General features: G+C 39.4%; 1 protein-coding gene and 1 non-coding gene across 2 annotated transcripts in view; both read left to right on the top strand.

Moving 5' to 3' along the window:
• The window catches only part of NUP160 (nucleoporin 160), a 51,243-nt gene extending 26,688 nt beyond the window's left edge, over window positions 1-24,555 (top strand). Inside the window, exons 18-36 of the mRNA XM_046017145.1 lie at window positions 1,841-1,974; window positions 2,652-2,722; window positions 3,617-3,776; window positions 4,633-4,702; window positions 5,275-5,373; window positions 6,492-6,611; window positions 10,520-10,615; window positions 10,713-10,807; window positions 10,902-10,998; window positions 11,092-11,197; window positions 15,149-15,309; window positions 16,684-16,744; window positions 17,522-17,632; window positions 17,808-17,931; window positions 18,454-18,555; window positions 19,614-19,755; window positions 21,605-21,730; window positions 22,653-22,757; window positions 23,588-24,555. Of these exons, the coding sequence (XP_045873101.1) occupies window positions 1,841-1,974; window positions 2,652-2,722; window positions 3,617-3,776; window positions 4,633-4,702; window positions 5,275-5,373; window positions 6,492-6,611; window positions 10,520-10,615; window positions 10,713-10,807; window positions 10,902-10,998; window positions 11,092-11,197; window positions 15,149-15,309; window positions 16,684-16,744; window positions 17,522-17,632; window positions 17,808-17,931; window positions 18,454-18,555; window positions 19,614-19,755; window positions 21,605-21,730; window positions 22,653-22,757; window positions 23,588-23,677 (2,070 nt within the window). The 3' untranslated portion in view covers window positions 23,678-24,555. The remainder of the gene's footprint in view (window positions 1-1,840; window positions 1,975-2,651; window positions 2,723-3,616; window positions 3,777-4,632; window positions 4,703-5,274; window positions 5,374-6,491; window positions 6,612-10,519; window positions 10,616-10,712; window positions 10,808-10,901; window positions 10,999-11,091; window positions 11,198-15,148; window positions 15,310-16,683; window positions 16,745-17,521; window positions 17,633-17,807; window positions 17,932-18,453; window positions 18,556-19,613; window positions 19,756-21,604; window positions 21,731-22,652; window positions 22,758-23,587) is intronic.
• Window positions 24,556-25,366: 811 nt separating this feature from the next.
• On the top strand, window positions 25,367-25,474 carry LOC123950145. The gene has a single exon (XR_006820146.1). It is a non-coding gene; the product is annotated as a U6 spliceosomal RNA (small nuclear RNA).
• The last annotated feature ends 1,119 nt before the right edge of the window (window positions 25,475-26,593 follow it).

Consider the following 26,593-nt stretch of genomic DNA (forward strand, 5'->3'; position numbering starts at 1 on the left):
TACTTAAAAGTAAATAGGGGTACCTATTTACCTATTTACCTATTTACTGGTTCAGTTGGTTAAGTGTCAGACTCTTGATCTCAGCTCAGGTCTCGATTTCAGGGTCATGAGTTCAAGCCCTGCATTGCGCTCCACGCTGAGCATGGAGCCTACTTTTTAAAAAAATAATTAAGCTTTAAAAAAAAAAAAAGAACATACGTGAAGCAGGTTATTTTGCAATTAATCTTTGTATGTATAGCGGTGGGGAAATTTCCCAGGGTGGCTCTCCAAATTTTAGTATTGTTAGTAACTACTTTGCATGTGATAGTAGGGTACCATTTAGTGTGGAGGAGAAAGGAAGAAGAAAAGGAATTCTATTTCTGCATTACAAAATTTAGACTAAGCACATTCTTTTTTCGGATATATATATTTATTTGAGAAAGATAGTGTGCGTATGCACAGGTGGGGGGCTGGGAGGGAGAGAGAGAATCTCGAGGAGGCTCCATGCCCAGCCTGGAGCCCACCTCAGGGCTCCATGTCATGACCCTGGGATCACGACCTGATCAGACTCTTCAACCAACTGTGCCACCTTGGGGTCCTCCCAGCTCCATTCTGTGCTTCCTCTTCATCCTAATCTTAGGCCACCCAACTCTTGTCCCATACTACTAAATGTTCCATGTTTGGAGAATGCCTTTCTGGCAGAAGCTCCACTTGTCTCTCAGTTGATCATTTCATCCAAGTGTGACAAGGGAATAGTCTAGGTCACTAACTCATGTTAATGTAAAAAGAACTTCAAGGCCTTTGGAACTCCCAGAGCTATGTATATATTTCAAATCAGAATTTATTAACTCAAATATGTTGATAATGGTAGAATTTCAGGTAAAAATAAGGAGGACATTAGGAAGATGATTTGTTTAGGACCACTAGGGAGATACAGGGGCCTTTCCTGAAAGGCTGGTACTTAGGGCAGCCATTAGTGAGTTCTTTTCTGTCTTTGCAGTTGTACATTTCTTCAGGGGTTTTTATGGGGCTTTTTGTTTGTTTGTTAATTATAACCATTAGGATTTTTTTCTAAATATAGACTAGATGTTCATTATAGAACCCTTATATGTAAGCCTCTGTCTGTAAACAAGAAAAATTAAAACTCATCTGTAATCGACCCAGTGACAACTGGGATAACATTTTGGTGTAGACCCTTTTTTCTCAAACGTTTTCTTTATTTCTAGAATTAGGATATGCTACATGGTGTTTTTGTAATCTGATTGTTTTTATTCTACCTCACACAGCTAATCAGTATTTTCACACGTCATTAAGTATTCTACTACAAAATTATTTTTAATAGTTAACCTAGTACAGTTTTATTCAACCAGTCACATTTGTGGCCATCCAGGTTGTTGCCAGTTTCTTCCTCATACCTATAAATAACCATACACTTCTACGATATTTCTGAGATAAATTCTCAAAATTCTAATTGATTAGTCACAACCTATGCACATTTTTAAGGCTTTTGGTGGTATTTCCAAATTTTCCTGTAATGCTCATAACTATTTTTATCCACATAAGGAAGGGCTTAAATTTCCCTGTTCCTGTTCTTGAATTCTGAGCCCACGGATTCAGTGAAAGTTACACTTTCGTTTTCTCTTTCATCATCAGCATTTTTGTACTGTTAAATCTTTGGGTAGATATTTTTGCTACCCTAAAATTTAGGCGTGTGGCCTTTAGGTATATATGTTGCTTTTTGTTTGTGCCCTTTGTAACTGTGGTGTTTTTTTTTTTTTTTAATTTTACCTCCACCCAAACTTTAAGAGTTACCATCACTAATCGCTATGTATGGTTTCACCCACCCACCCGTCATGTACAGGTGATCTTGGGAGCTGGTCAGCTCATTCAAGACCAGCAAGACCTACTACACCGAACAACTCCTCTACTCTTGTCTTACTATCTCATTAAGTGGGGAAGTCAATGCTTGTCAACTGATGTTCCAGTTGACACACTGTGAGTTTCATTATTCTGGTTATTTTTAAAATAAAGTACGAGTTTGGTTATTTTTTTCATTGTCTTAAAAAAATTTGTAAACATTATGCAGTTCTATGATTTGCCTATAAAATTCAAAGCGTTTAGCTGCTTCAATTTCCAAAGGTTGAAGGCAGTTTATAAAAAGGATCAAAATACTAGAAATACACTATTATATTTGTGGTTTTCTGAAAAGAAAAAATGTTTATTCTTAAGTGGAAATTGAAAACATACACAATTTCTAAAATTTGTTTTTTCTAAGAAACTGTTAGAGTGTTTTTCACTAACCACCCATTTTTTAACGCTTTTTCTAAAATTGACGTAGAGTTGACACAAAAATGTTACATGAGTGTCAGGTGTACCATTATTATGTGTGCGTGTGTGTTTAATATAAAGATAAATCCTGTTGAAGGCCAAATAGATGAGGTCACAGGGCAAGTTGGACCACACACAAAAACATACTAGTTAGGAAAGGTAGGCCAAGCTGCTTTATAACCAAAAGAAAAAGGAGAATCCATTACCTACAAGAATTACACTTTCAATAAGATAAACTATCCTCTTTGGTAATAGGCTTTCCATAGAGCTTTTATGTGCAACTTACTAACAAAGTCATAGTAATATTTGTGTAGAACTGCTGTCTTTTTCTCTGTTCTCAACAGGGAGTCCAATCTCCAACACTTGTCAGTGCTGGAACTGACAGACTCTGGTGCTGTAATGGCAAATAAGTTTGGTAAGGACTAGACTGTATGCATTTGATTTTAAATTTGGCATTTATTGGGTATTCATTAAAGAGATCCTTTGCCACTTCTGCTGCTTTCATTTGGGGAGGTTCATAAGCAAGCTGTGGCCTGAGGGTTGCAAAAGGGAGTCCATGAAACCCCAGGCAGCCCAAATCAGGCATAAACTAAGGGTATTGCATATATAAATATATATATGGGGGCACCTGGGTGGCTCAGTCGTTAGTCTGCCTTTGGCTCAGGTCATGAACCCAGGGTCCTAGAATCAAGCCCCACATCAGACTCTCTGCTTGTCTGGAAGCCTGCTTCTCCCTCTCCCACTCTCCCTGCTTGTGTTCCCTCTATCACTATATCTCTCTCTGTCAAATAAATTAAGATCTTAAAAATATATATACATATGTATGTATGTATTGCTGCTTTCTATTGCATATTGAATGCTCTGGTGATTAATTCAACAAAATTATTTTTAAAATTTACTAAGTTCATGGTAGCTTTTGTAATCTTGTCTTAATAAATGTTTAAAAGGCATCGTCTCTCATATTTAAGAACCATTCTGGAGAATTTGCTTTGCATTATTTCGGTATATAAAACTTGGAATCTGGAGACCATATTTAGAGTAAATACTCCCAGAGACGCTTAGGTGTAGTAAAATCAGTGAAAAGAAAAAGAAATGCGTGTACTGTTGATTTAGATGGCTTTTTATTGCATTTGTATAGTACTTCATACTGTATAACTGCTTTTACTTATATTACTGTTGCTTACACATTTTATATTTTGAAATAATAATGTTATTTATTAGAAGTGTAAAATGAATTAGTAGATCATCTTAGTTGAAAATCGACTCCACTATCACAAATTGACGATTGTCATAACCTTTTCTTTTTAAGTGTCTAGCCCTCAGACAATTGTGGAATTATTCTTCCAAGAAGTTGCAAGAAAACATATCATATCTCATCTCTTCTCTCAACCAAAGGCACCTCTGAGCCAAACTGGGTTGAACTGGCCCGAGATGATTACTGCAACTACCAATTATTTACTGCAGCTTTTGTATCCTTTTATTTAAAAGCTAATTAGGGGCTTCTGGGTGGTTCCATAAGTTGGTTAAGTGGCCAGCTCTTGACTTTGCCTCAGGTCATGATGTCTGGGTCCTGGTATGAAGCCCTGCATCAGGCTCCGCCCTCAGCAGGGAGTCTACTTGAGGATTCGCTCATCCCTGCTCCTACCCTGACTCACTCTCTCTCTCTCTCTTATAAATAAATGAATCTTTAAAAAAAATCATAAAAGCCAGTTAAAACGTGTTTTCTGTCTAAATAGCCTAAGGCTCTTATTCTCCCTGTATAATGAAGATTCTTAATGAGATTGGGTGCTTAAAACCTAGATCTCTTTTGAAACATTTTATGTTCCTCAAGTATTTATGGAATGGCTCTGTATGTCAGACACTATGGTAGATGCTGGGCATCCAGTGGCGCCACCAGTATGTGCAGTGTATCAGAGTTGGAAGCGGTCGCCCAGGGATGAAATACATGGGTTAGCCCATAGTCAATTGAGTTCTGAGTTAGGTGACTAGGCTTCTAGTATATAACCTTCAAACCATATTTGTCTAATATAAGAACATGTGCTCTGCCACCTTATCTTTACCTTCTTTTTTAAAAATTAAGTCAATTTAGGGAGGATATGTACTATGGTGAGTGCTGTGAAATGTGTAAACCTGGCAACTCACTGACCTGTACCCCTGGGGCTAATATTACATTATATGTTTATTTAAAAAATTAAACATTATTTATAAATAAATAAAAATTAAGTCATTGCATGGACTTTGATGTTCAATATGTGTGTGTATACACACACACACATATGTATGTTTGCCAAAAAAGTAAAAAAAATCTCCTTATCCAGTGACTAGATGGCCTAGCAATCCCGGATGTCTCTTTCTGGAATGTTTGATGGGAAATTGTCAGTATGTACAATTGCAGGTGAGTGCTATTGAATATATCAGGTTCAATCATTCTGGTAAAGAATGGGATTTCAGAAATTTTTTTCTTTGTAAATGTTATCTGCATTTTAATTGGCTAATAATAAGAACCACAATAATTTAAACCTGAGTGCACCAAAACATGCCCGGAGACATTTTCTTTACTTCTTTCTTGACAGTCATTCCTAATGTTTTTTTTCTAGAGTATCTTGTTTTGCTTGTTTAATCCTGTTAGGTTCTCTTTATACTAAAACATACCATTGTCTTCATATAAATCCTTTAAAGGAATCTAGTCATTAAAACAGTAAATACAAAAGTTGAAAACTGTTAAGTCGGAAAAGTGTATGTGTGTTTACATGTAGTGGTGTTATTAGAGTCCTGTTTGCTTTTTTTTTTTAAGTGTCTAACCTAATACAAGAGTAGGTTAACAGGATTAGATTTTAATTTCCAGATGATTTCAGGAAATACACCTTTTGTGTTGACCACTGTTGTCCTTACCTCTTTGAAGAACTTGGGAATGGTTATCTACTTATATTTATTTTCTAATCAGAAAGCACCTTTTATGCCTTTAAGGATTATATTCAACTGCTACGTCCCTGGTGTCAAGTCAATGTTGGTTCCTGTCGATTTATGCTGGGACGGTGCTACCTGGTTACAGGAGAGGGACAGAAGGTAAATTGCATTTGAATGATGAACCAACTTCAGTGCAAAGAGGACACAGTCTCCATTTAACTAGGTTAGAGGGATGGGAGGCGTGGAATCCTCTAGATAAGAATAAAGATGATTAGTACCAGCAAGAGCCATATGGGGATTGTTCAACTTTCATGTGCTTTGCAAATTAGTTAGAACATGGGAAAACATGAAGAAGAAACATTAAAACCCTTTTGCCTCTGTGTTGGTGTTTTTATATTACTCAGTTACATGTTTTCATCATATACTTTTTTTTTTTTTTTAAGATTTTATTTATTTATTTGACAGAGAGATCACAAGTAGACAGAGAGGCAGGCAGAGAGAGAGGAGGAAGCAGGCTCCCTGCGGAGCAGAGAGCCCGATGTGGGGCTCGATCCCAGGACCCTGAGATCATGACCTGAGCCGAAGGCAGCGGCTTAATCCACTGAGCCACCCAGGCGCCCCCATCATATACTTTTTTAATTTTATGCTGCTTTCTCACCCTCATTATGGAAGTTTACCTTTCTTTTTTTTTGTTTCAAGATTTTATTTATTAGCCAGAGATCACAAGTAGGCAGAGAGGGAGGCGGGGCTTCCTGCTGATCAGAGAGCCTGATACGGGGCTTGATCCCAGGACCCTGAAACCATCACCTGAGCCAAAGGCAGAGGCTTAACCCACCAGGCCACCCAGGCGCCCCAAAGTTTACCTTTCTAATTTGTTCCCTGACATACTGTTTATGTAAATTTTCAAACATGCAAGAAAGTTTAAACACTTAAACAATCATATACTCACCACTCAAATTCTGCAAATGTTAACATGTTACTATGCTATTGTATATTTATCCATCAATTTTCTTATTAAAGTTAACTTTTTAATAGCATTTAAGTTAAAAAGAGATAAGTTAAAGAAAAATATTAAATAATGTGTCAAATAGAATTTAGAATGGCAGACATTGTAAATGTAGCCAAGTCTTAATTTTTCTTTTTTGGCTTTCCTTTACACTGAAACCAGGCCACCCTTCCCCCGCCCCGTCCTCCCCTCCCCCGTCCCCCACACCCGTGACTTTTAAGCAGCTAGAACAGTTCATTGTAAGTCATTTTGTATTCTTTTATTTCTCCAGGCTCTGGATTGCTTCCGCCATGCAGCATCTGAAGTGGGCAAAGAGGAGTTCTTGGATCGCTTGATTCGCTCAGAGGATGGGGAGATTGTGTCCACCCCCAAGATGCAGTATTATGATAAGGTACATTATGATGTGGTTTGGTCCTTCTTAAACCACCCTTCAGTAAAACTGATTTCTGTAAAACTGTATCTGAAATCATTGTTTTGATATTTGGGGAGAAAAGAAATGTAAAAATTTAATTGTTCCCTGAACTTTCAAGAGAAGGGAAACGAATTTGCCTGGAGAAATTAAAGAAATGTGTATTTTAATAAAATGGGTAAGTGTTTTTAACTTAATTGAAATTCCCATCATGATACCAGTTTGTTAGCCTGGTCATCGGAACTTTATTGATACTAGTCTTGCCTAAAGCTCAAGGAATTAACTTGGAATGCTGTATTTAGCCTTAGTTTAAGATTTGGACCTCAGTGTCCCTCCTGACCTTTCTTTCCGTCAGTTTTTTCTCTGGTCATTCAGTTCTAGAAAGAGGGGTGTGCTTACTATCTCATGCAAGCCAGGCGTACACTCTGTTCCCCTCAAGACCTTTCTACCTGCTCTTCCCCTTTTCCCCGAGAGTTAAGCCTCAAGCCTCATTTCATTGAAGTCTCTGTATCTGTCATCATCCATAACATTTAACCATGCTTGATGTTTAGGCTTTAGGTAACTATTTGTTGTTACCTGAATTTCCCACTAAAAAGAAAAATGCAACAGAGACAGTCATAACCATTTTGTTCCTTGCCTGTAAAAGAGACAAATGATTTTTTTTTTTTAAAGTGAGCTCTACACCCATGGTGGGGCTTGAATTCATGATCCTGAGATCAAGAGTTACATGCTATACTGACTAAGCCAACCAGCACTGCAAGATAGATGAATTTTTACTGAAATAGATTTATAAGCTCTTAATAACCATCCACATCCTTCTGATGAGAAAATTATTTTCAATTCAAAGGATTTTTTAAAGATTTTATTTATTTATTTATTTATTTTGGAGAGAGAAAGCACATGAGCAGGGTACGGAGAAGGAAAGAATCTTAAGCAGGCTCCACGCTCAGCATGGAGCCTGTCAAGGGGCTCGATCTCACGACCCTGAGATCATGACCTGAACTGAAATCAAGACTTGGTCACTTAACTGACTGAGCGACCCAGGCACCCCAGGTTTTTTTTTATTTTTAAGTAATCTCCACACTCACTGTGGGTCTCAGACTCAACAACCCCAAGATCAAGAGTTGCACACTCCACCAATTGAGTCAGCCAGTCACCCCGAATTCTAAGGATTTTTAATCGAGGCTGGCTAGATTTGAGGAATTGGTAAATCCCCTGAAATTGTGTGCAAAATGCTGCTTGTATTTTTTCTTTGGTGAAGTTCTATAGCTTTCATCTGAAGAAACTTACTGATTCAAAAAACATGAAAAATCACTGCCCCAATGGACTCCAAAGCTGGCCTTGGGAAGAAAATACTAGAACTCTCACAGAAGAAATAAATTAAGATATGCTAATGTTTGGGGCACCTGGGTGGCTCAGTCAGTTAAGCAGCTGCCTTCGGCTCAGGTCATGATCCCAGGGTCCTGGGATCGAGCCCCACATCGGGCTCCCTGCCTAGCAAGCGGAAGCCTGCTTCTCCCTCTCCCACTCCCCCTGCTTATGTCAAATAAATAAAATCTCTAAAAAATATATATATATATGCTAATGTTTAATATAAGGATCAACTCTGGTGCTCTTATGTGGTCCTTTACCACGTGGTCACTTGTCATTTAGTCTCAAGGTAGATATCTGAAGGGGCGCCTGGGTGGCTCAGTGGGTTAAGCCTCTGCCTTCGGCTCAGGTCATGATCTCAGGATCCTGGGATCAAGCCCCGCATCGGGCTCTCTGCTCAGCGGGGAGCCTGCTTCCCCCTCTCTCTCTGCCTGCTTCTCTGTCTACTTGTGATCTCTCTCTGTCAAATAAATAAATAAAATCTTTTAAAAAAAAAAGAAAGAAAGAAAGTACAAGCAAATGAGGACAATATAGGGCTGATACTTCTCCCTTCGATACAGGCTCTTCATCAGCCATATTGCAAGGTAAAAACAGTAACAGTCTATAATCAGAACTGACAAGAATCAGCTGATAACAGCTGGACTTCTCAGGAATGCTATTTTAAAATCTAAGTAAGTGTACCTTGAATTAAAATGTCAACTCAAGATAATATGAAACCATGAAAATTATTGGGCACATGGGTGGCTCAGTAGGTTGAGTGTCTGCCTTTGCCTCAGGTCATGATCCCAGGGTCCTGGGATCGAGTCCCACATCAGGCTCCCTGCTAAGCTGGAAATCTGCTTCTCCCTCTCCTTCTCCTTCTCCCCTCTGCTCCTGCTCTCTCCCAAATAAATGAGTAAATAAAATCATCCCCAAAAAAAGAAGGAAAGAAAATTATCAAGGCATTAAATGTATCCAAATCACCTGTAATGGAGTATAAATTGGTTACAACCACTTTGAAAAACTGTTGGGGGGGTGCCTGAGTGGCTCAGTTGGTTAAGCATCTGCCTTCAGTTCAGGTCATGATCCCAGGGCCCTGGGGTCCATTCCTACATCAGGCTCCCTGCTTAGTGGGAAGCCTGATTCTCCCTCTGCCTGCTGCTCCCCCTGCTGTGCTCTCTCTCTCTCTCTCTCTCTGACAAATAAATGAGTAAAATCTTTAAGAAGAAAAACACTTAATATTTACTAGCTGCAATCATTGATATACACTATGACCTAGTTACTCCAATTCTGAATATATCCAGAAACATGTACATATTTACCAAAACGATGTGTAATTATGATCCAAGCAGGTATTTATAAAACTCAATACACTGGAAACCCAAGTGTCCATTGACTGAATGGATCAATAAATTATGGTATAATCTTTGAATGGAATACCACAGCAATGAAAGGAAATCCTGCATATAATAACAGATCAGTCTTATAAACATGTTAAGCAAAGTAAGAGAAACACACAAAAAAATATATACCATAAGATTCGATTTCCATGAAATTAAAAACAGAACCAGTAAAAGTCAGAAGTGGCTGGAAGGAGTCACCTGGGAGCTTTGGAATGCTGCTATGTTATAATTCTTATTTTAGGTGCTTGTTACATGGATATGTTTACTTTGTGAACATTCAATCAGCTGTGTACCTAGGATTTATGTACATTTCTAAATATATATTTCAAGAAAAAGTATAAAATAAAAATTAAGCACCCAAAACAAAAAGATGTTTTATACTATTAATAAAGAAAAGAATAAATAAGTACTAATAAAAATAATTCAAAACTATTTTTATCTATTTCATCTTCTATAAATTCATATGTTGTGTGTTAAACATAAATTAGAGAGCTGTGTGTACATAAGTAAAATAGATGTGCACATGTGTACACAGACATTGTTAATAGAGTGGACAATCAAAAAAGTTTGAAGAGCACTGTCCTATCTTGTTTAGAAGTGGATTATCTCAAACATTATTCTCCTCGGGTTTATAAGGCTAAGGTGGCAATTTATTTTCTGGGCTTTAAATTCATCTTTGACATAAACAGTTACTAGGAGTTACTAGTTTAGTTACTAGTTACTAGGAGTTACTAAATAGTTACTAGCAGTGAAATATAGTGTGTTCCTTCAACAAATACTGAGTACCCACTGTGTACTAAACATTGAACATGAAAGACCAATAGGAAATTTTAAAGCCTGTTATTTGACAGTAGAATCTAAAGGAAAGTCTTTTTTATTTTATTTATTTATTTTAAGTAATCTCTACACCCACCATGGGGCTCGAACTCACGACCCCGAGATCAAGAGTTGCATGCTCTTCCGACTGAGCCAGCCAGGCGCCCCTAAAGGAAAGTCAAATAGTAACCAAATAATCTTGTCTTGTACTCAATGTCTTTGATTTAATCTTCATCTTAACTAGGTATCTGATTAATTCCTATTTCAGTTTGAAGTGCACTACCATATTAATTTTAATGGAAACTCCCTGTCTCTCCTCAGGTTTTGCGACTACTAGATGTTGTTGGCTTGCCTGAGCTGGTTATTCAGTTGGCTTCATCAATATTAACTGAAGTAGGTGGTGACTGGAAAAGTCAGGTAAGAACTAACTATAATCTAGTTATTTCCCTTCAGATTTGGCATGGATGTGGCATTTTAATTGCCATTGTTCTTTTTCCCTCTATTTGACATTTAGGCTACCTTGAGGACATGCATTTTCAAACACCATTTGGATTTGGGTCACAATAGCCAAGCATATGAAGCCTTAACTCAAATTCCTGATTCTAGCAGGTAGTCAAGCCCAGTCTTTTTTAAAGACAATTTACCTGCCTTGTTTAATCGAATGAGACAGTTTGTCCTCACATCCCTTTTTTTTTCCTCGTAGGCAGTTAGATTGTCTGCGGCAGCTGGTGGTAGTTCTTTGTGAACGCTCACAGCTACAGGATCTTGTAGAGTTTCCTTATGTGAATCTGCATAACGAGGTAATTTTAGTTGTCCACTGATGACTGGACACAGCTGTGGTGGTTGTCATGCTCCCTACTAACTTTGATATCTGATTGCTTCCCCTTTGTTAGGTTGTGGCAATAATTGAATCACGCGCACGAGCTGTGGACCTTATGACTCACAATTACTATGAGCTCCTCTATGCCTTTCACGTCTTTCGCCACAATTACCGCAAGGGTGAGCAGTTGAAGCCAATGGTCTTTGTTAGGGGCAACCTTAGCAGTTTAATCATGTTTTATAAAAATGCTGTTTGACTTAAGAAATTTTTACTTTATTTTCACCACTGAATGAGTGTTCTCTATATGCGTTTGGGGAAATCATGTTTAATTACAAGATTAGCTTCACCCTTTCGAGGATTACGTGCTAGCCTTAAAGACGTGCACTTATCCCATTCTAGAACATTCTTCAGGAATCTTCAGTGAGATGTCATTCTACCTATATCTTCTGTCTGATATTAAAAGAAATGAACTTTTACTAGAGGCATCTGGAAGTCTTGTGGCTGGTTTTGAGTTCTTGTGCCAGCTTGCTATTGCCCATTTCTTATTTCTGATTGTTTTGAGAGTAAGTTGTAGACTCTTGTTTCGATGTATAAATGCTTAAGATGCATTTGCTAAGGACATTTTCTTAGATAACCTCAATACAATTACCAGATTAAGGAAATATAACTAATTTCATGAATTAACTATAAATATGCTACTGTGGTTTTTTTTTTGTTTTTTTTGTTTTTTTTTTTTAAAGATTTTATTTATTTATTGGACAGAGACACAAGTAGGCAGAGAGGCAGGCAGAGAGAGAGGAGGAAGCAGGCTCCCCGATGAGGAGAGAACCCGATGCGGGGCTCGATCCCAGGACCCTGGGAACATGACCTGAGCTGAAGGCAGAGGCTTTAACCCACTGAGCCACCCAGGCGCCCCAGCTACTGTGTTTTTTTTAATAGCACATTCCTCCCATACCGTCCTTACCCCTGATCCAGAATCACATATTGCATTTATTTGTCATGTCTTTAGTCTCTTTTAATCTGGAGCAATTCTTTTAGCTGACTTTGCCTTTTGATGTCGTCATTATTTTTGAAGAGTACAGACAGGCCAGTCATTTTTGTAGAATGTATCTTAGTTTGGACTTGTATGATGATTAATGAAGTCTTTTATCAGAACAGCTAAAATGGGGGCACCTGGGTGGCTCAGTGGGTTAAAGCCTCTGCCTTTGGCTAGGGTCATGATCTCAGGGTCCTGGGATCGAGCCCCGTGTCGGGCTCTCTAATCAGTGGTGAGCCTGCTTCCCACCCCCCGCCTGCCTCCCTGCCTACTTATGATCTCTGTCAAGTAAAATCTTTAAAAAAAAAAAAAAAAGTAAAATCTTTGAGATGGAAAAAAAAGAACAGCTAAAATGCAAAGGGATTGTATGTCTGTTTTAAGATCACATTTTACGAGATAACCACTGTGGATTTCCTTTGGAATTAGTAATATTTTTTACCATTTTCACTCAGAGAACTTTTCATAAGGTTTATTACTGATTTTCATTGAAAGAATAGATGGAAGTAATTAATAAACCTGTTCTTAATTTTCCTAATGGTAAAACATGCTTGCATGTTCCTTATATTGTTTTTTTTTTTTTTTTTTTTTTTTTTTTTTAAGATTTTTTTTTTTATTTATTTGACAGAGAGAGATCACAAGTAGGCAGAGAGGCAGGCAGAGAGAGTGAGAGGGAAGCAGGCTCCCCGCCGAGCAGAGAGCCCGATGCGGGACTCGATCCCAGGACCCTGAGATCATGACCTGAGCCGAAGGCAGCGGCTTAAACCACTGAGCCACCCAGGCGCCCTGTTCCTTATATTCTTGACTCATACAGACAGGGACATGTAGATGATTAAAGATCTCTCACTGTTTGTTTTTACAATAGCAATATCCATTACATCAACTTGGTTAAGATCACTTTAGTTGGAAGTGCCTGTGTGGCTCAGTCAGTTAAAGCGTCTGCCTTTGGCTCAGGTCACAATCTTTGGGTCCTGGGATGGAACCCTACATCGGGCTTCCCACTCAGCAGAGAGTCTGCTTCTCCCTCTCCCTCTCTTCCTCCACCCCTGCTTGTGCTTTCTCGCTTTCTCTCTCTCAAATAAATAAATAAAACGTTTAAAAAAAAAAAAAAAGACCACTTTAGCTGAATTAATGTTCAGATCTTTCTGGAGGAAGACTTGTTCTTCTAAAAAAATGTCTTAATCTGGCAGGCACTCGGAAACATTGTTGGCGGGAGAAAGTCAAGTCAATTTCATTTGTTTTTTTAAGATTTTATTATTTGACAGAAAGAGAGAGCACAAGCAGGGGCAGTGGCAGGCAAGAGGAGAGGGCGAAGCAGCCTTTCCGCTAAGCAGAGAGCCCGATGCGGGACCATCCCAGGACCCTGGGATCATGACCTGAGCCAAAGGCAGATGCTTAACTGACTGAGCCACCCAGGCGCCCCATCAATTTCATTTTAAGTAAAATTATATGAATTTTAAAACTGTTGGAATGATGGGGCGCCTGGGTGGCCAGTGGGTTAAAGCCTCTGCCTTAGGCTCAGGTCATGATTCCAGGGTCCTGAGATTGAGTCCCGCGTTGGGCTCTCTACTCAGTGGGGAGCCTGCTTCTCTTCCTCTCTCTCTGCCTACTTGTGATCTCTGTCTGTCAAATAAATAAATAAAATGTTAAAAAAAAAAAAAACTGTTGGAATGAAAAATAAAAGAAATGTTAAATGCTATTTGGTTTCTGGAGTCTCGTGCTGCCTCAGAACAAGGTGTTTTTCAATATCTCATTCAGCCCATGTGACTCAAGTATTGTAAAGATAATTCATTCATGAGCAGAGCATCCAAACATTTCTTGGTTGCACTGGGTGGAATTAGGTAAAAATGTGGCTGAAACTAGCACTCTAAACTAGTCTTCTGTACTATCTGGGAATGTAATATCTAAAAGTTAGAAGTAGGGGCACCTGGCTGGCTCAGTTGGTAGAGCTTACAACTCTTGATCTCAGGATCATGAGTTCAAGCCCCACGTTGGGTGTTGAGATCACTTTCAAAATGAATGAGTGGGGTGCCTGGGTGGCTCAATTGGTTGAGCGACTGCCTTCAGCTCAGGTCATGATCCTGGATTCCCAGACCCTTTCCCACATTGGGCTCCCTGCTCAGCGGGGAGCCTGCTTCTCCATCTGACTTTCTTCCTCTTGTGCTTGCTCTCTCTCATTCTCTCCTCTCTCTCAAATAAATAAAATCTTTAAAAAAAATAAATGGGATGAATGAATGTCAGAAGTAACATTTACAGATTTTTTTTAATTGTAATAAAATCCACATAAATAACAACCAGTTTTTAGTGTTCAGTAGTGCTATGTATATTCACGTTACTGTGTAACAAATGTCCAGAACTTTTCATCTTGCAAAATGGAAACACTAAACTCATTAAACAACTTCCCATTTCTATCTCCTGCAGCCCCTGGCAACCATCATTCTACTTTCTGTCTCTGTGAATTTGGCTGCTGGAATCATATCTTATTTGTCTTTTTGTGACTGGCTTATTTCACTTAGCCTAATAATCTTCAAAGTTCATCCATGTTATAGTATGTGACAGAATTGCTTCCTTCTTCTGTTATATGTATATGTCATATTTTGTTTATCCATCCATCAATGGACACTTGGATTGCCCCCATCTTGGCCATTATGAGTAATGGCTGTTGTGAACAAGGGCATACAAGTATCTCCTCAAGACCCTGCTTTCAGTTTTCAGGCTTTATGCCCAGAAGTGAAATTGCTGATCACAAGGTAATCCCATTTTCAATTTTTTGAGGAACTGCCAAACTGTTTATATAGCCGCAACATCAATTTACATTCTCACCAGCAGTGTACAGCGGTTCCAGATTTTCCACATCCTCACCAACACATGACTTTTATGTGGTTTTAAGTTAAATCAGTTTTGTTTTATGTTTTAATATTTGGTAAGTATAACAAATTTTCTAAAACCCTTTATTTTTTAGATTTTATTTTTTGAGTAATCTCTACACCCAACATGGAGCTGAAACTTAAAAGCTGTATGCTATTCCGAGCCAGCGAGGTATCCCTCTAAAACACATTTTTGAAATTCTGATGTTTAATTTATTATTGCCTCCTAGCTGGTACAGTGATGTTTGAGTACGGAATGCGTCTTGGCAGAGAGGTTCGAACTCTGCGGGGACTTGAGAAACAAGGCAACTGTTATTTGGCTGCTGTTAACTGTTTACGACTTATTCGTCCAGAATATGCATGGATTGTACACCCAGCATCTGGTGCAGTGGTATGAAAGCTTTCCACCTTGGAGTTTGGGGATCATTTCACTTACTTGGCTTGGTCCTTTTGAAACTATCACCTTGTTTTCTTTCGTTTTGTTTAAAATTTCCGCTGAAATATTTGTGAACTTCATCTATTTTTGCAGCAATTCCTTTGTTATATATTACCACCCCTTTAGTCTCAAGTTTAGAATTATTGTAGGAAGAAGTACTTGCAGAATGGTTTCAAGTTAGACCTAACTTCAAGCAAATTACTTAATTTTTTGCTACCCAATTATCCTCTTGTATAAAATAGGGAGGATCATGGTGATGATGATATCTGCCTTATAGGATTGTTTGGGTATTAAATGAGGTAATTCATGTAGATTGCTTAGAACAGTGACAGTGCCTGGCCTGCAAAAAGTGCTCAGTAAATGGTAGCTGCTTTTATTTCATTCATTTTTGTTAATTCCATCTACACATAACTGTTTTACACTTTTAAAAAATGCTGATGGCGTCATATATATGCAGCTACTCATGTTGTATATCATTCGTGCATGTACTAGGCTGTTTCCCAAGGTCTGTGGTGGAGAATATAACTCTGGAACCAAGGAACGTCAGGGGGTTTATACATCCTTAGACCCAGTAACTATTAGAACTAGCTAAGTGGGCCAATTGGCAAACAACTCCATTCCTTTGTCTGATAGTTACAGTACCTTTGTACGTGCCATGCTAGTTGAAATAAACATAATTTATGTAGAGAGAATTTAAGCATGAAAGCTCTGGATCACAAATATTGAGTTAGTAATATCAAAATTAGATACAGATGACCCTTGAGCAACACGAGTTTGAACTGCGCAGGTCCACTTACACACAGTTGTCTTCAATAAATGGAATAATGTAGGGGCGCCTGGGTGGCTCAGTCAGGCGCCAGACTCTTGATTTCAGTTCAAGTCATGATCTCAGATTCATGGGATCGAGCTCCGCGCTGGGCTCAGGACAGCATCTGCTTGAGATTCTCCCTCTCTTTCTCCTTCTGCCCCCACTCACACATGCTCTGTCTAAATAAATAAATTTTTAAGGAATCTTTTTAAAAATGTAAATGTGTTTCTCTTACAATTTTTTGAATAACATGTTCTTTTCTTTAGCTTCCTTTATTGTGAGAATACAGCATATAATACAGATAACATAAAAATATATGTTAATGAGAGTTTATGTTCTTGGTAAGACATCCAGACAACAGCAAGCTATTAAGTATTAAGTTTTTGTAGGAGTCAGAAGTTATATGCAAATTTTCAACTATGTAGGGCATTGGCGTTCCTAACCGTCATGTTGTTCAGGGGTCAACTATACTAGCTTTTCAACTTTTCATTAACTTTAAATCACTTGTTTTTTCTTCTCAGTATGATCGTCCTGGAGCATCCCCTAAAAGGAATCATGATGGAGAATGCACAGCTGCTCCAAGTGAGTTGGGGGTCTCCTGTGGATTCTTGGCTTAAGCAGTAATTATGTAGTTGTGTTATAGTATTATCTGTATTAAATGTGTGGTTTTATATAGTGATTGTAATATGTAGAGCAATGTAAAAATACTGTAAAGTTTCTTTTAGCTTATTTTCAGTATTTTAATCTGCTAGAAGTTGTCTGGTTGCTCTTTGAAAACTTTGTATGGCTGTATGAGAAATGAAAACGCTTTAAAAAGAGTGTTGTTTGCTGTATTTAAATCAGCATAGTATCAAACTTGTTTTAGCAGGCTCCTTGGATATCACCATGGAGACATGATATTCCCCCTTAAAGAGCTTGGGCTCTAGGACACACCAACCCTAATTCTGCCCTAGGGTTGGACACACCAACCCTTAATTCTGCTTCTCTCACTGTGGGCATGTTCCTTTCTTTCTGACCCAATAACAGCATTTCTGAGTTGTAGGAGTTAAATGAAATCTGTGTAAAATACATTTTAGGCATCTCCTCAGCTGCAGCTGTTGTTACTGGAGTAGCTTGATTTAACTGAGCTGCATGCTGGAAGCAGGGCTGTTGCTTTATTTTTAAATTCACTTTTATGGAGCCCTCCTTCCCCACGCCACCCCCCACCCCCCCCCCACCCCCGCCATTTCCTTCTGGTGCCCTTGGAATTGACATTGAACTACTTAATGCGTAGTGGGAATTGACAGGCTGAGTTAATAGGCAGTGATGGGCACTTCCTTTGCACTTTGGGAATCAAACATATTTTCCTTTGGTTTCTAGCCAATCGGCAGATTGAAATTCTGGAACTGGGCGACCTGGAGAAAGAGTGTTCCTTGGCCCGCATTCGCCTCACTCTAGCTCAGCACGACCCATCGGCAGTTGCGGTTGCAGGTAGTCATGCGGCAGTCTGGGGACACAGACAGCAGGCTAGACACGGTTGCTAGACCAGCGTGCCAGACGGGCCAAGCACCTCTCCCTGCTCCTTGGGGAGACCTGTCCCCAGAGGCCGCTTCGGGTCACTGGCAGGTACTACTTACCACTAAATAACTCTTTTTGATTTCTACAGGAAGTTCATCAGCAGAGGAGATGGTCTCTCTCTTGGTTCAGGCCGGCCTTTTTGACACTGCCATATCACTCTGTCAGACCTTTAAGCTCCCCTTAACGCCAGTCTTCGAGGGACTTGCTTTCAAGTATGTATGAAATTATCTTTCTTTTGACTTCATTTTCTAATGCAGAAATATTGCACTGCTGCCCAGTGTGAACCAGTGGTCACAGCCAATTGTGCTTTAAAGAAGTGTTTTTTCTAGCCCACCATGGTGACTTTTTAAAATTTCTTTTAGTTAGTTACCATTTTTTTAAAATCTTGATTTATAGCTTCTCTTGAGAAGTCAAAAATTTGACATCCCTAGGCCCACATTCCCACAAGATAGCAGGATATGTGGCCTAAATAGTGGTGTCCTTTTCAGAAAAGGCATATGTTCTCTTCATTTTTAATAATGCCTTGTACCTAAATATTAAACTTTCAGAATTTTTCCTTTGGAAGTAAATGCCCTCTAACACCAGTGGCCTTGCAGGTCATCAGTTGTGTGGTTCTGAGGAAGGTGCGGCAGACTGGAGCTAAAGTTATCATCTCATCTCTGGTTTTAGTAACCAGAGAATGTGGTTCTTTTCAGCAAGTCAGTTTACCATGTGTGAAAACGTTTTCATTGCAGATGCATCAAGTTGCAGTTGGGCGGTGAGGCGGCTCAAGCAGAAGCGTGGTCCTGGCTAGCAGCCAATCAGCTCTCATCTGTCATCACCACTAAGGAGTCTAGGTACAGCCCTGGTGCTCATCCGCCCCAAAAGGGCTTAACTCCAAATACTTCCCTCGTGCACCCAGTTAGTGTCTACTGAATCTACTAAATGCACTTCCACTTCTTTAGAATCCTTCCCTAACCTTCACCTTCAGAAAACTTCCCTTCCTTTAATCAAATTTACGTTTTCTGTTGCACAGCTTGGTGCTTTAGAATTGGAACATTTTACAATTTGGAGGTGCTCTGACATTAGTTTTCAATCCCTAAACTAGCACACCAATATCACTACTAAAATACAGATACATCACCCTCATCTTCTAAATCAGAACTTCTACATGACTCTAATGCTTGATTGGGCTTGGAAACAGTGATCTGAGCCAGTTTCTTTGATCTGGAACAAAGAAGTTAGTCGAATTGTATAGTCAAGTAAAGATGTGGTTAGTGGGAGAGAAATAGAATCCAAGTCATTTGGCTCTAATACTATCCCTAAACCACAATGACCCTAATAAGTTGCCATTTAGTTATATTACCAATTCAGTTGTGAGTCTCTAAAGATTTTTTTTCCTTGTAAATACATGCTTTGAATGGTGCTGTAAATATCTGTTAAAAATCTAGAACTCGGGGGGGGCGCCTGGGTGTCTCAATGGGTTAAAGCCTCTGCCTTCGGCTCAGGTCATGATCTCGGGGTCCTGGGATCGTGCCCCACGTCGGGCTCTCTGCTCAGCAGGGAGCCTGCTGTTCCCCCCCACCCCTTCTCTCTCTCTGCCTGCCTCTCTGCCTACTTGTGATCTCTATCAAATAATTAAGTAAAAATCTTGAAAAAAAAAAAAAATCTAGAACTCGGGGCACCTGAGTGGCTCAGTTGGTTAAACCTCTGCCTTCAGCTCAGGTCATGATCCCAGGGTCCTGGGATCGAGCCCCACACCAGGCTCTCTGCTCTGTGGGGAGACTGTTTCTCCTTCTCCCTCTGCTACTCCTCACTGCTTGTGCTCTCTCTCTCTGTGTCAAATAAATAAGTAAAATCTTCAAAAAAAAAAAAAAGAATCTAGAACTCATTAGTCCTTTCTGCTTTCTTCAAGTGCTACAGATGAAGCATGGCGACTATTATCAACTTACTTGGAAAGGTACAAAGTCCAGAATAACTTATATCACCACTGTGTAATCAACAAGCTCTTGTCTCATGGAGTGCCTCTGCCTAACTGGCTTATAAACAGTTACAAGGTAAATGGTATCTTAATTTGTACAGAGTAAGAAACTGATCTTTACAATTAAGAATAAATTTCATGAGATGATTAAAAAGAAAGGTGATAATTTATGGAAATACACTGACCTATGCTTTGGGCAGCTCCTCAGTGTTAGTTAAACACACTAAGAATTGCTTAACTTAATTCCATATGGAGTACTGGGTGTTTAGAATTAAAGTTCTGCGGGTTAGTGATTAAATTAATGCCTGCTTATTTGCTCACAGAACAATGAGTATATATTTAGAACAATGACTATACGTGTGACACAGTATTTACTGTTACTCAAAAATTTCATAGAAGTGAGTAGAGTAGTTTTCAAAACTGCAGCAGGGTTTAAGTTTTTGTCAAAATTGGATTTTTGGACTGCCTACCTCAGAATTAGTTGGGTAGTGGGCTTCTTCAAATACAGATTCCTGAGCCCCATTCCACACTTAAACATTCAAATTAGTCTGGAGCTAGGATCTGGGATCTGTATTTTAACAAGTTTGTAATTTGATACAATGCATGCTTAAGTTTGAAAGCTATATCTGAAATACATTGGGTGGGTTAGGGAAAGAGAATGTAAAGCTTAAAATCAGGAAACTTTATTTGCTTTTGGGGGGGTGTTATTTGTTTAAGTTAGAAAGTAGAAAAGGTAGTTAAGCTGGTAAAAGGACTGTGATCAAATCAGAATATAGAAAGTATTATTACCTAATTAGTAGAGCCCTTCCAAACCGAAGTTGTAATCACTTTTGTTTCACCCTGAGTTAAACAAATTTAACTCAGGTTTGGTTTTTTGTTTGTTTGTTTTAATTTTATTTATTTATTTGACACACAGAGAGAGACAGTGAGAGACAGAGCACAAGCGGGGGCTGGGGGTGGCAGGCAGACAGGCAGAGGGAAAGGGAGAAGCAGGCTCCCTGCTGAGCAAGAAGCCCAATGTGGGCTCGCTCCCAGGACCCTGGGATCATGACCTGAGCTGAAGGCAGACACTTAACCGACCGAGCCACCCAGGCGCCCCTAACTCAGGTATTTAAAGTTGATAATTCTTTTTTATAATTTTTTTTTTTTAAGATTTTATTTATTTGACAGAGAGAGATCACAAGTAGGCAGAGAAGCAGGCAGAGAGAGAGAGAAGCAGGCTCCCTGCTGAGCAGAGAGCCCGATGCGGGACTAGATCCCAGGACCCTGAGATCATGACCTGAGCCGAAGGCAGCGGCTTAACCCACTGAGCCACCCAGGCGCCCCTAAAGTTGATAATTCTTTAAACTTCTTTTGCATTTGTCATTCATATATTTCTGAGAATAATGTGAATATATTGCTCTTTAGTATTCAGCATTTCTGAGAAGGTATGTTGACTTTTACTACTACTGTGGAAACTGAAGTAGAAAAGTGTTAAATAAAATGCGTCTAGGATGCCTCCGTGGCTTAGTCGGTTAATCGTCTGTCTTTGGCTTAGGTCATGATCCCTAAGGGTCTTGGGATTCAGTTCTGTGTTGGGCTCCTTGCTCAGCAGGGAGCTTGTTTCTCCCTCTCCCTGCTTGTGCTCTTTCTCTATCCTCTCTCTCTGACAAATAAAATCTTTAAAAATTTATAAATAAATAAAGTGTGCCTTAGATCACAAAACAGGGCAGGAAGGCCACTTAACAAGATAAAGTCTCACAAGGTACCCAGAAGTGACTGGGCTCTTAGGAATCCAGCCCTTATCCCAAGATAAGGAAACTCAAATGCTCATTTACTTATATTGAGAAGTATAAATGCCAGGGAATTAGACACACAGCATCCTTCAGTTATTGCCCAGGTAACATGGAAATAGGTAGATATTCTTAATCTCTGACTTTTTACAGAAGGTTGATGCTGCTGAGTTGCTCCGTTTGTACTTAAACTATGACCTTTTAGAAGAAGCTGTGGATTTGGTTTCAGAATATGTAGATGCTGTATTGGGGAAAGGACATCAATACTTTGGAATTGAGGTAGGCATGTATGCATGTTTCTTTTTAATTCTGACTTTATCATCCTAATAAAGTCAGGATGTGAAAGTAAATTGAACTATAGGACAGTGGATTTAACCTTTACTCTTTGTAGTTATATGACTAGTTTTCTCCATGATCAGGAACCAGCACTGTAGAGGTCTCCAGTTTCCTGTTTATAAAATGGGAATATATTTCATTTTTCTCCATTAAAGGAATGTAGCTTTAGTTAGTATTTGGAGGAGTTAAATAATTAAAAACAAAGTGTTCTTTTCTGTGTGCCAAAGACTGTTGAGTCTCTGCACATGTTTTCTTGTTTAATCCTTACAGCCACCTCTGAGAGATTGTTTTAACCCTTTTTTTTTTAAACGCATGAAGAAACAGACTCGGAGTTTAAGTAAGTTGCCAAAGTTCACAGAGATGGTAAATAGAAAAGCCAGGTCTAAAATCTAGGTCTAGTTAACTACAAAGCCAGGCTCTTAAGCTACCTCGGGAAAGTATTGAGAACTCTGAAAGGTGAGCTTTCTCTTTCTCAAAAATTTTTCCCCAGATAATTGGAATTAAGTTTCAGACTGTAAATAGTCTCATTCATTGACATTAAGAATTTTTTTTAGTGCATTTTTCCTCACTAGGCTCTTTAAAGACAAGAGGCGACATGAATTTTAAATACATATGAAGATAAATACATACATACATACATTTGATATAACTGAGAAAAGGACAAGTTTCCCAGTTGAAAAGAGAAGCGAGGTGGGGTGGGGTGGGAGTTGTACAATTGTGTGTGCGTGTAAGTGTATGTGCAATTTCTTATTGTAAAAAAAAATAATAAAGAATTTTATGTTATTCAAACCTGCAAAACTAATTGCCCGGAAGAAATGGTCTGCTTTTGAGATTTTCTTCAAATAGTCGATATTTTCTCTTTCAGTTTCCACTGTCTGCAACGGCTCCAATGGTGTGGCTCCCTTACTCTTCTATTGACCAGCTTCTCCAGGCTCTGGGAGAGAACAGCGCCAATAGTCATAACATTGCTGTAAGTCCGTCCTCTCGTGAGACATGGGTCTCCCGTAAGCCCTTGTACTGGCACTTAACTCCTAGAGCTTGCTCTTCAGTTCTCAAGGGTTAAGGGGAGAGCAGAAGCCAGTTGTTGCCCTTAACATGCTGGCCCAATCCCTTTACAAAATGATTAGTTAAGCCAGATGTAGCCTCTCTGGTTCTGAGAAGACAGTTTGTAATGCTTTTATTAAAATACGAGGGGGGGGGGTGTCACTGGGTGATGGGCATTTAGGAGGGCATATGCTGTGATGAGCACTGGGTGTTACGGGCAACTAATGAATCACTGAACACTACATCTGAAACTAATGATGTACTATATGTTGGCTAGTTGAATTTAAATTTTAAAAAATACTGGTGTGATTTGCATGTTTAGAAGACTCATTGGGGGCGCTTGGGTGGCTCAGCGGTTAAAGCCTCTGCCTTTGGCTCAGGTCATGATCCCAGTGTCCTGGGATCGAGCCCCGCATCAGGCTCTCTGCTCGGTGGGGAGCCTGCTTCCTCCTCTCTCTCTCTCTCTGCCTGCCTCTCTGCCTACTTGTGATCTCAGTCTGTCAAATAAATAAATAAAAATTTAAAAAAAAAAAAAAAAGACTCACTGGAATAACGGGATTGGGGTACTGCATTTAACAGAGAAGTCCAATTTTATCAGTAGTCACAGTGCAGACCCTGTACTGAATGTAAGTGAAGCAGAGCAGCGAACATCATTATAAGGGGGAGGCTGGTTGATGAAATCAAAATGCTTAAAAACGTCCATCTTTTTTTAGTCCTTGACCTATTCTATAATGATTCCCTTCTTTTCTCCTACAGCTATCCCAGAAAATACTTGACAAATTGGAGGACTACCAGCAAAAAGTTGATAAGGCAACACGGGATTTATTATATCGTCGGAACTTGTGATCCGGACGGTTGCTTAGCCTTTGTAACCGCTTGGTGCCTCTTAGGGCTTAAGACTTTACCCTACAGGAAGCCTGTACTCCAGGACAATTTTATACCTGTAAATGATGTATACAATATCACGTCTGCATTCTGCCCAAGAGAGGAGGGCAGATGACTCACAGAACCTGTGCTTGCTGGCGGTGCTAACACACAATTTCTGGTTTTCAATCTTGGTCTCAAACAGCTGCTTTTGTATATGATTCACAAGCTTTTTTAGAGTTTCTATTTTTTTAAACTACCGGAGACATTCTTTATCTGCAAATTAAAACCCACCCTCACTTTCCAAAATAGCCGATGGTGGTCGGTTGGTTGTAGCTACCCACCAGAAGCTGTCACTGCAAATCCTTCCATTCTTCCCTATCACTTTTTGTATTTCAATGGAGTTATTTTGGTCCAGAACTGACATGTATTTTCTGTATTGCAAACAGAGGCTAATGATTTTGCATACTCTTTTCATTATTTATTGTGGAGTTTTTGTATGATCTTCAATAAAGTATTAAATAATTTGCATAGATTAAACCTAAAATGATGACCAGCTGTCAAAGAAGATACCTTATTTCGAATCTGGTTCTGAGGCTAAAGTTGAGTAAACTCTTAGCTAAGAAAAAAATTGGAAATTTTATCTATAAGAATAACCAATTTTGAAGGTAAATTCTGTTAACTTCTATGATTTATGATAATCAAGCCGGACTTGATCATACTACTTGTGTAATAATGTATTGGGCCAAAATATAAACTTTCCTGGTCAGATTCAGAAGTCATGCCCGCAAATTTTGGGGAAGGTGAAAAACAAAATCTTGGATTTTATTCTGTATATTAAAATTTATCTTTTAAGGAAATGATCTGTATATTGCTTATATGCCCTTTGACCTTTCTTGAGTTTTCCATAGCCTTTACTTTTTATACTGTTAATACCATATTTACATTATATATTTTAAATAACAATGTGAGCTTCACTGTGGTACCATTTACTGGTAGATAACTGAGATGTATGGTTCTTCATTCATTTTAGCTCTGCCATGATTAATATGAAGTGTTTGATGAAATAAGCGACTGGGAAAGCCCTTATCCTGCCAGAGCCCTATAAACCTGTAGCTTCCAACTTTGGCAAGAAATACACATATATAACCAAATATACACATATAAAACCAAGAGAAAGATCTCACAGAACATGTATCCACACTCACTATGTGCCCTTATGTTTTCATGAGTCTAATGGACCCTAACCCATAGTCTGAAAAATAATCAAATCCTCTTTGAGCCGTTTTGGAAAACAAGAAGTATTTTAAGCCTGGTCCTGTTCCAGAAACTTACCCACTTGTGTTGTTCATCAGAGCAGTGGTTTCCATGGTGGCAGTTCACAGGACCCTGACCAGTTTTTCCTGTTGTCAGTATTTTGGTTCTGACCTAACCCATGCTGGAGCCAACCCAGCTCTGCTGTCCATTTTCTTCTGCCTTCTTCACTTTGGTTCCCAACCAGAGCAGAAGGTAGAGATTCTTTCACTAAACTTTTTTCCCTGCTTCAGGTCTGCGTTTTTGTTTTCCCAGACCATGTTGATATATTTTAATAGCCCATAATACCGCTATTCCTTGTTTTTTTCCACTTCAAAATTTTCTGATTACAAAGTGTTATTAAAAGAGCTCCCTCCTGTGGTCGCTGTGGCAGCACATAAACGAAAAATTGGAACAATACAGAGAATATTAGCATGGCCCCTGCTTGAGGATGACACACAAATTCATGGAGCAATCCACTAAAAAAAAAAAGAAAAAAGAGCTCCCTCCTTTTGTTAGTACTTAGCTACCATTACACATGCCTTCGTGGAGCTGCCAACTCTTGATCTCAGCTCAGGTCTTTTATCTCAGGGTTTTGAGTTCAAGCCCTGCATTGGGTCCCACGCTGGTTGTGGAGCCTATCTAAAACTGAATGAATGAATAAAAGATAAAAATAAACGGATGACTCTAAGAGGAAAACTTCAGTTTTTTGGGTTTTTTTTTAAGATTTTATTTATTTATTTGACAGACAGAGATCACAAGTAGGCCAAGAGGCAGGCAGAGAGAGAGAGAGGGGAAAGCAGGCTCCCCGCCAAGCAGAGAGCCCAGTGCGGGGCTCGATCCCAGGACCCTGAGATCATGACCTGAGCCGAAGGCAGAGGCTTTAACCCACTGAGCCACCCAGGCGCCCCAAAACCAGTTTTTAATGTAACAAGATACAACGGATAAGGTCCCCACCTTACCAACCTGTGACAATAAGATGGCATCGTTTCTGTGAATAATAGAATTTATGACAAACGAGTTTCATATTGACCATTCTTACCAGGTTTATAACTGATTTTTGTGACTTGCCAAGAAAGCCAATGTGTTCTGCAAACCATGTCGTGCAGTGTCCACAGTGCATTGTCACCACTGCTATTTGTCCTTGCTGCCACGCTTGATAGTCCTACACTTGAGGGTCAGCTCTCACCAGCTCACTACTGGTTTTTCTTTCCCCATTCTGATTCCCTCCCAAAGTCCATGCTGTGTTGTCTCCTAAATCTCCACTGAGCACTTAGGGGTAAAGAAAAACACAGACTTGGGCGCCTGGGTGGCTCAGTGGTTAAAGCCTCTGCCTTCAGCTCAGGTCATGATCCCAGGGTCCTGGGATCGAGCCCCACATCGGGATCTCTGCTCCGCAGGGATCCTGATTCCTCCTCTCTCTCTCTGCCTGCCTCTCTGTCTGCCTACTTGTGATCTCTATCTGTCAAATAAATAAAATCTTAAAAAAAGACACACAAACTTAAAAAGCAGATGTAAGAGCTGGAAGCTTATAGAAACCACAGACTGGGGCGCCTGGGTGGCTCAGTGGATTAAGCCGCTGCCTTCGGCTCAGGTCATGATCCC

This window comes from Meles meles, chromosome 8 (assembly GCF_922984935.1).
Source record: "Meles meles chromosome 8, mMelMel3.1 paternal haplotype, whole genome shotgun sequence".
Taxonomy (NCBI): Eukaryota; Metazoa; Chordata; class Mammalia; order Carnivora; family Mustelidae; genus Meles; species Meles meles.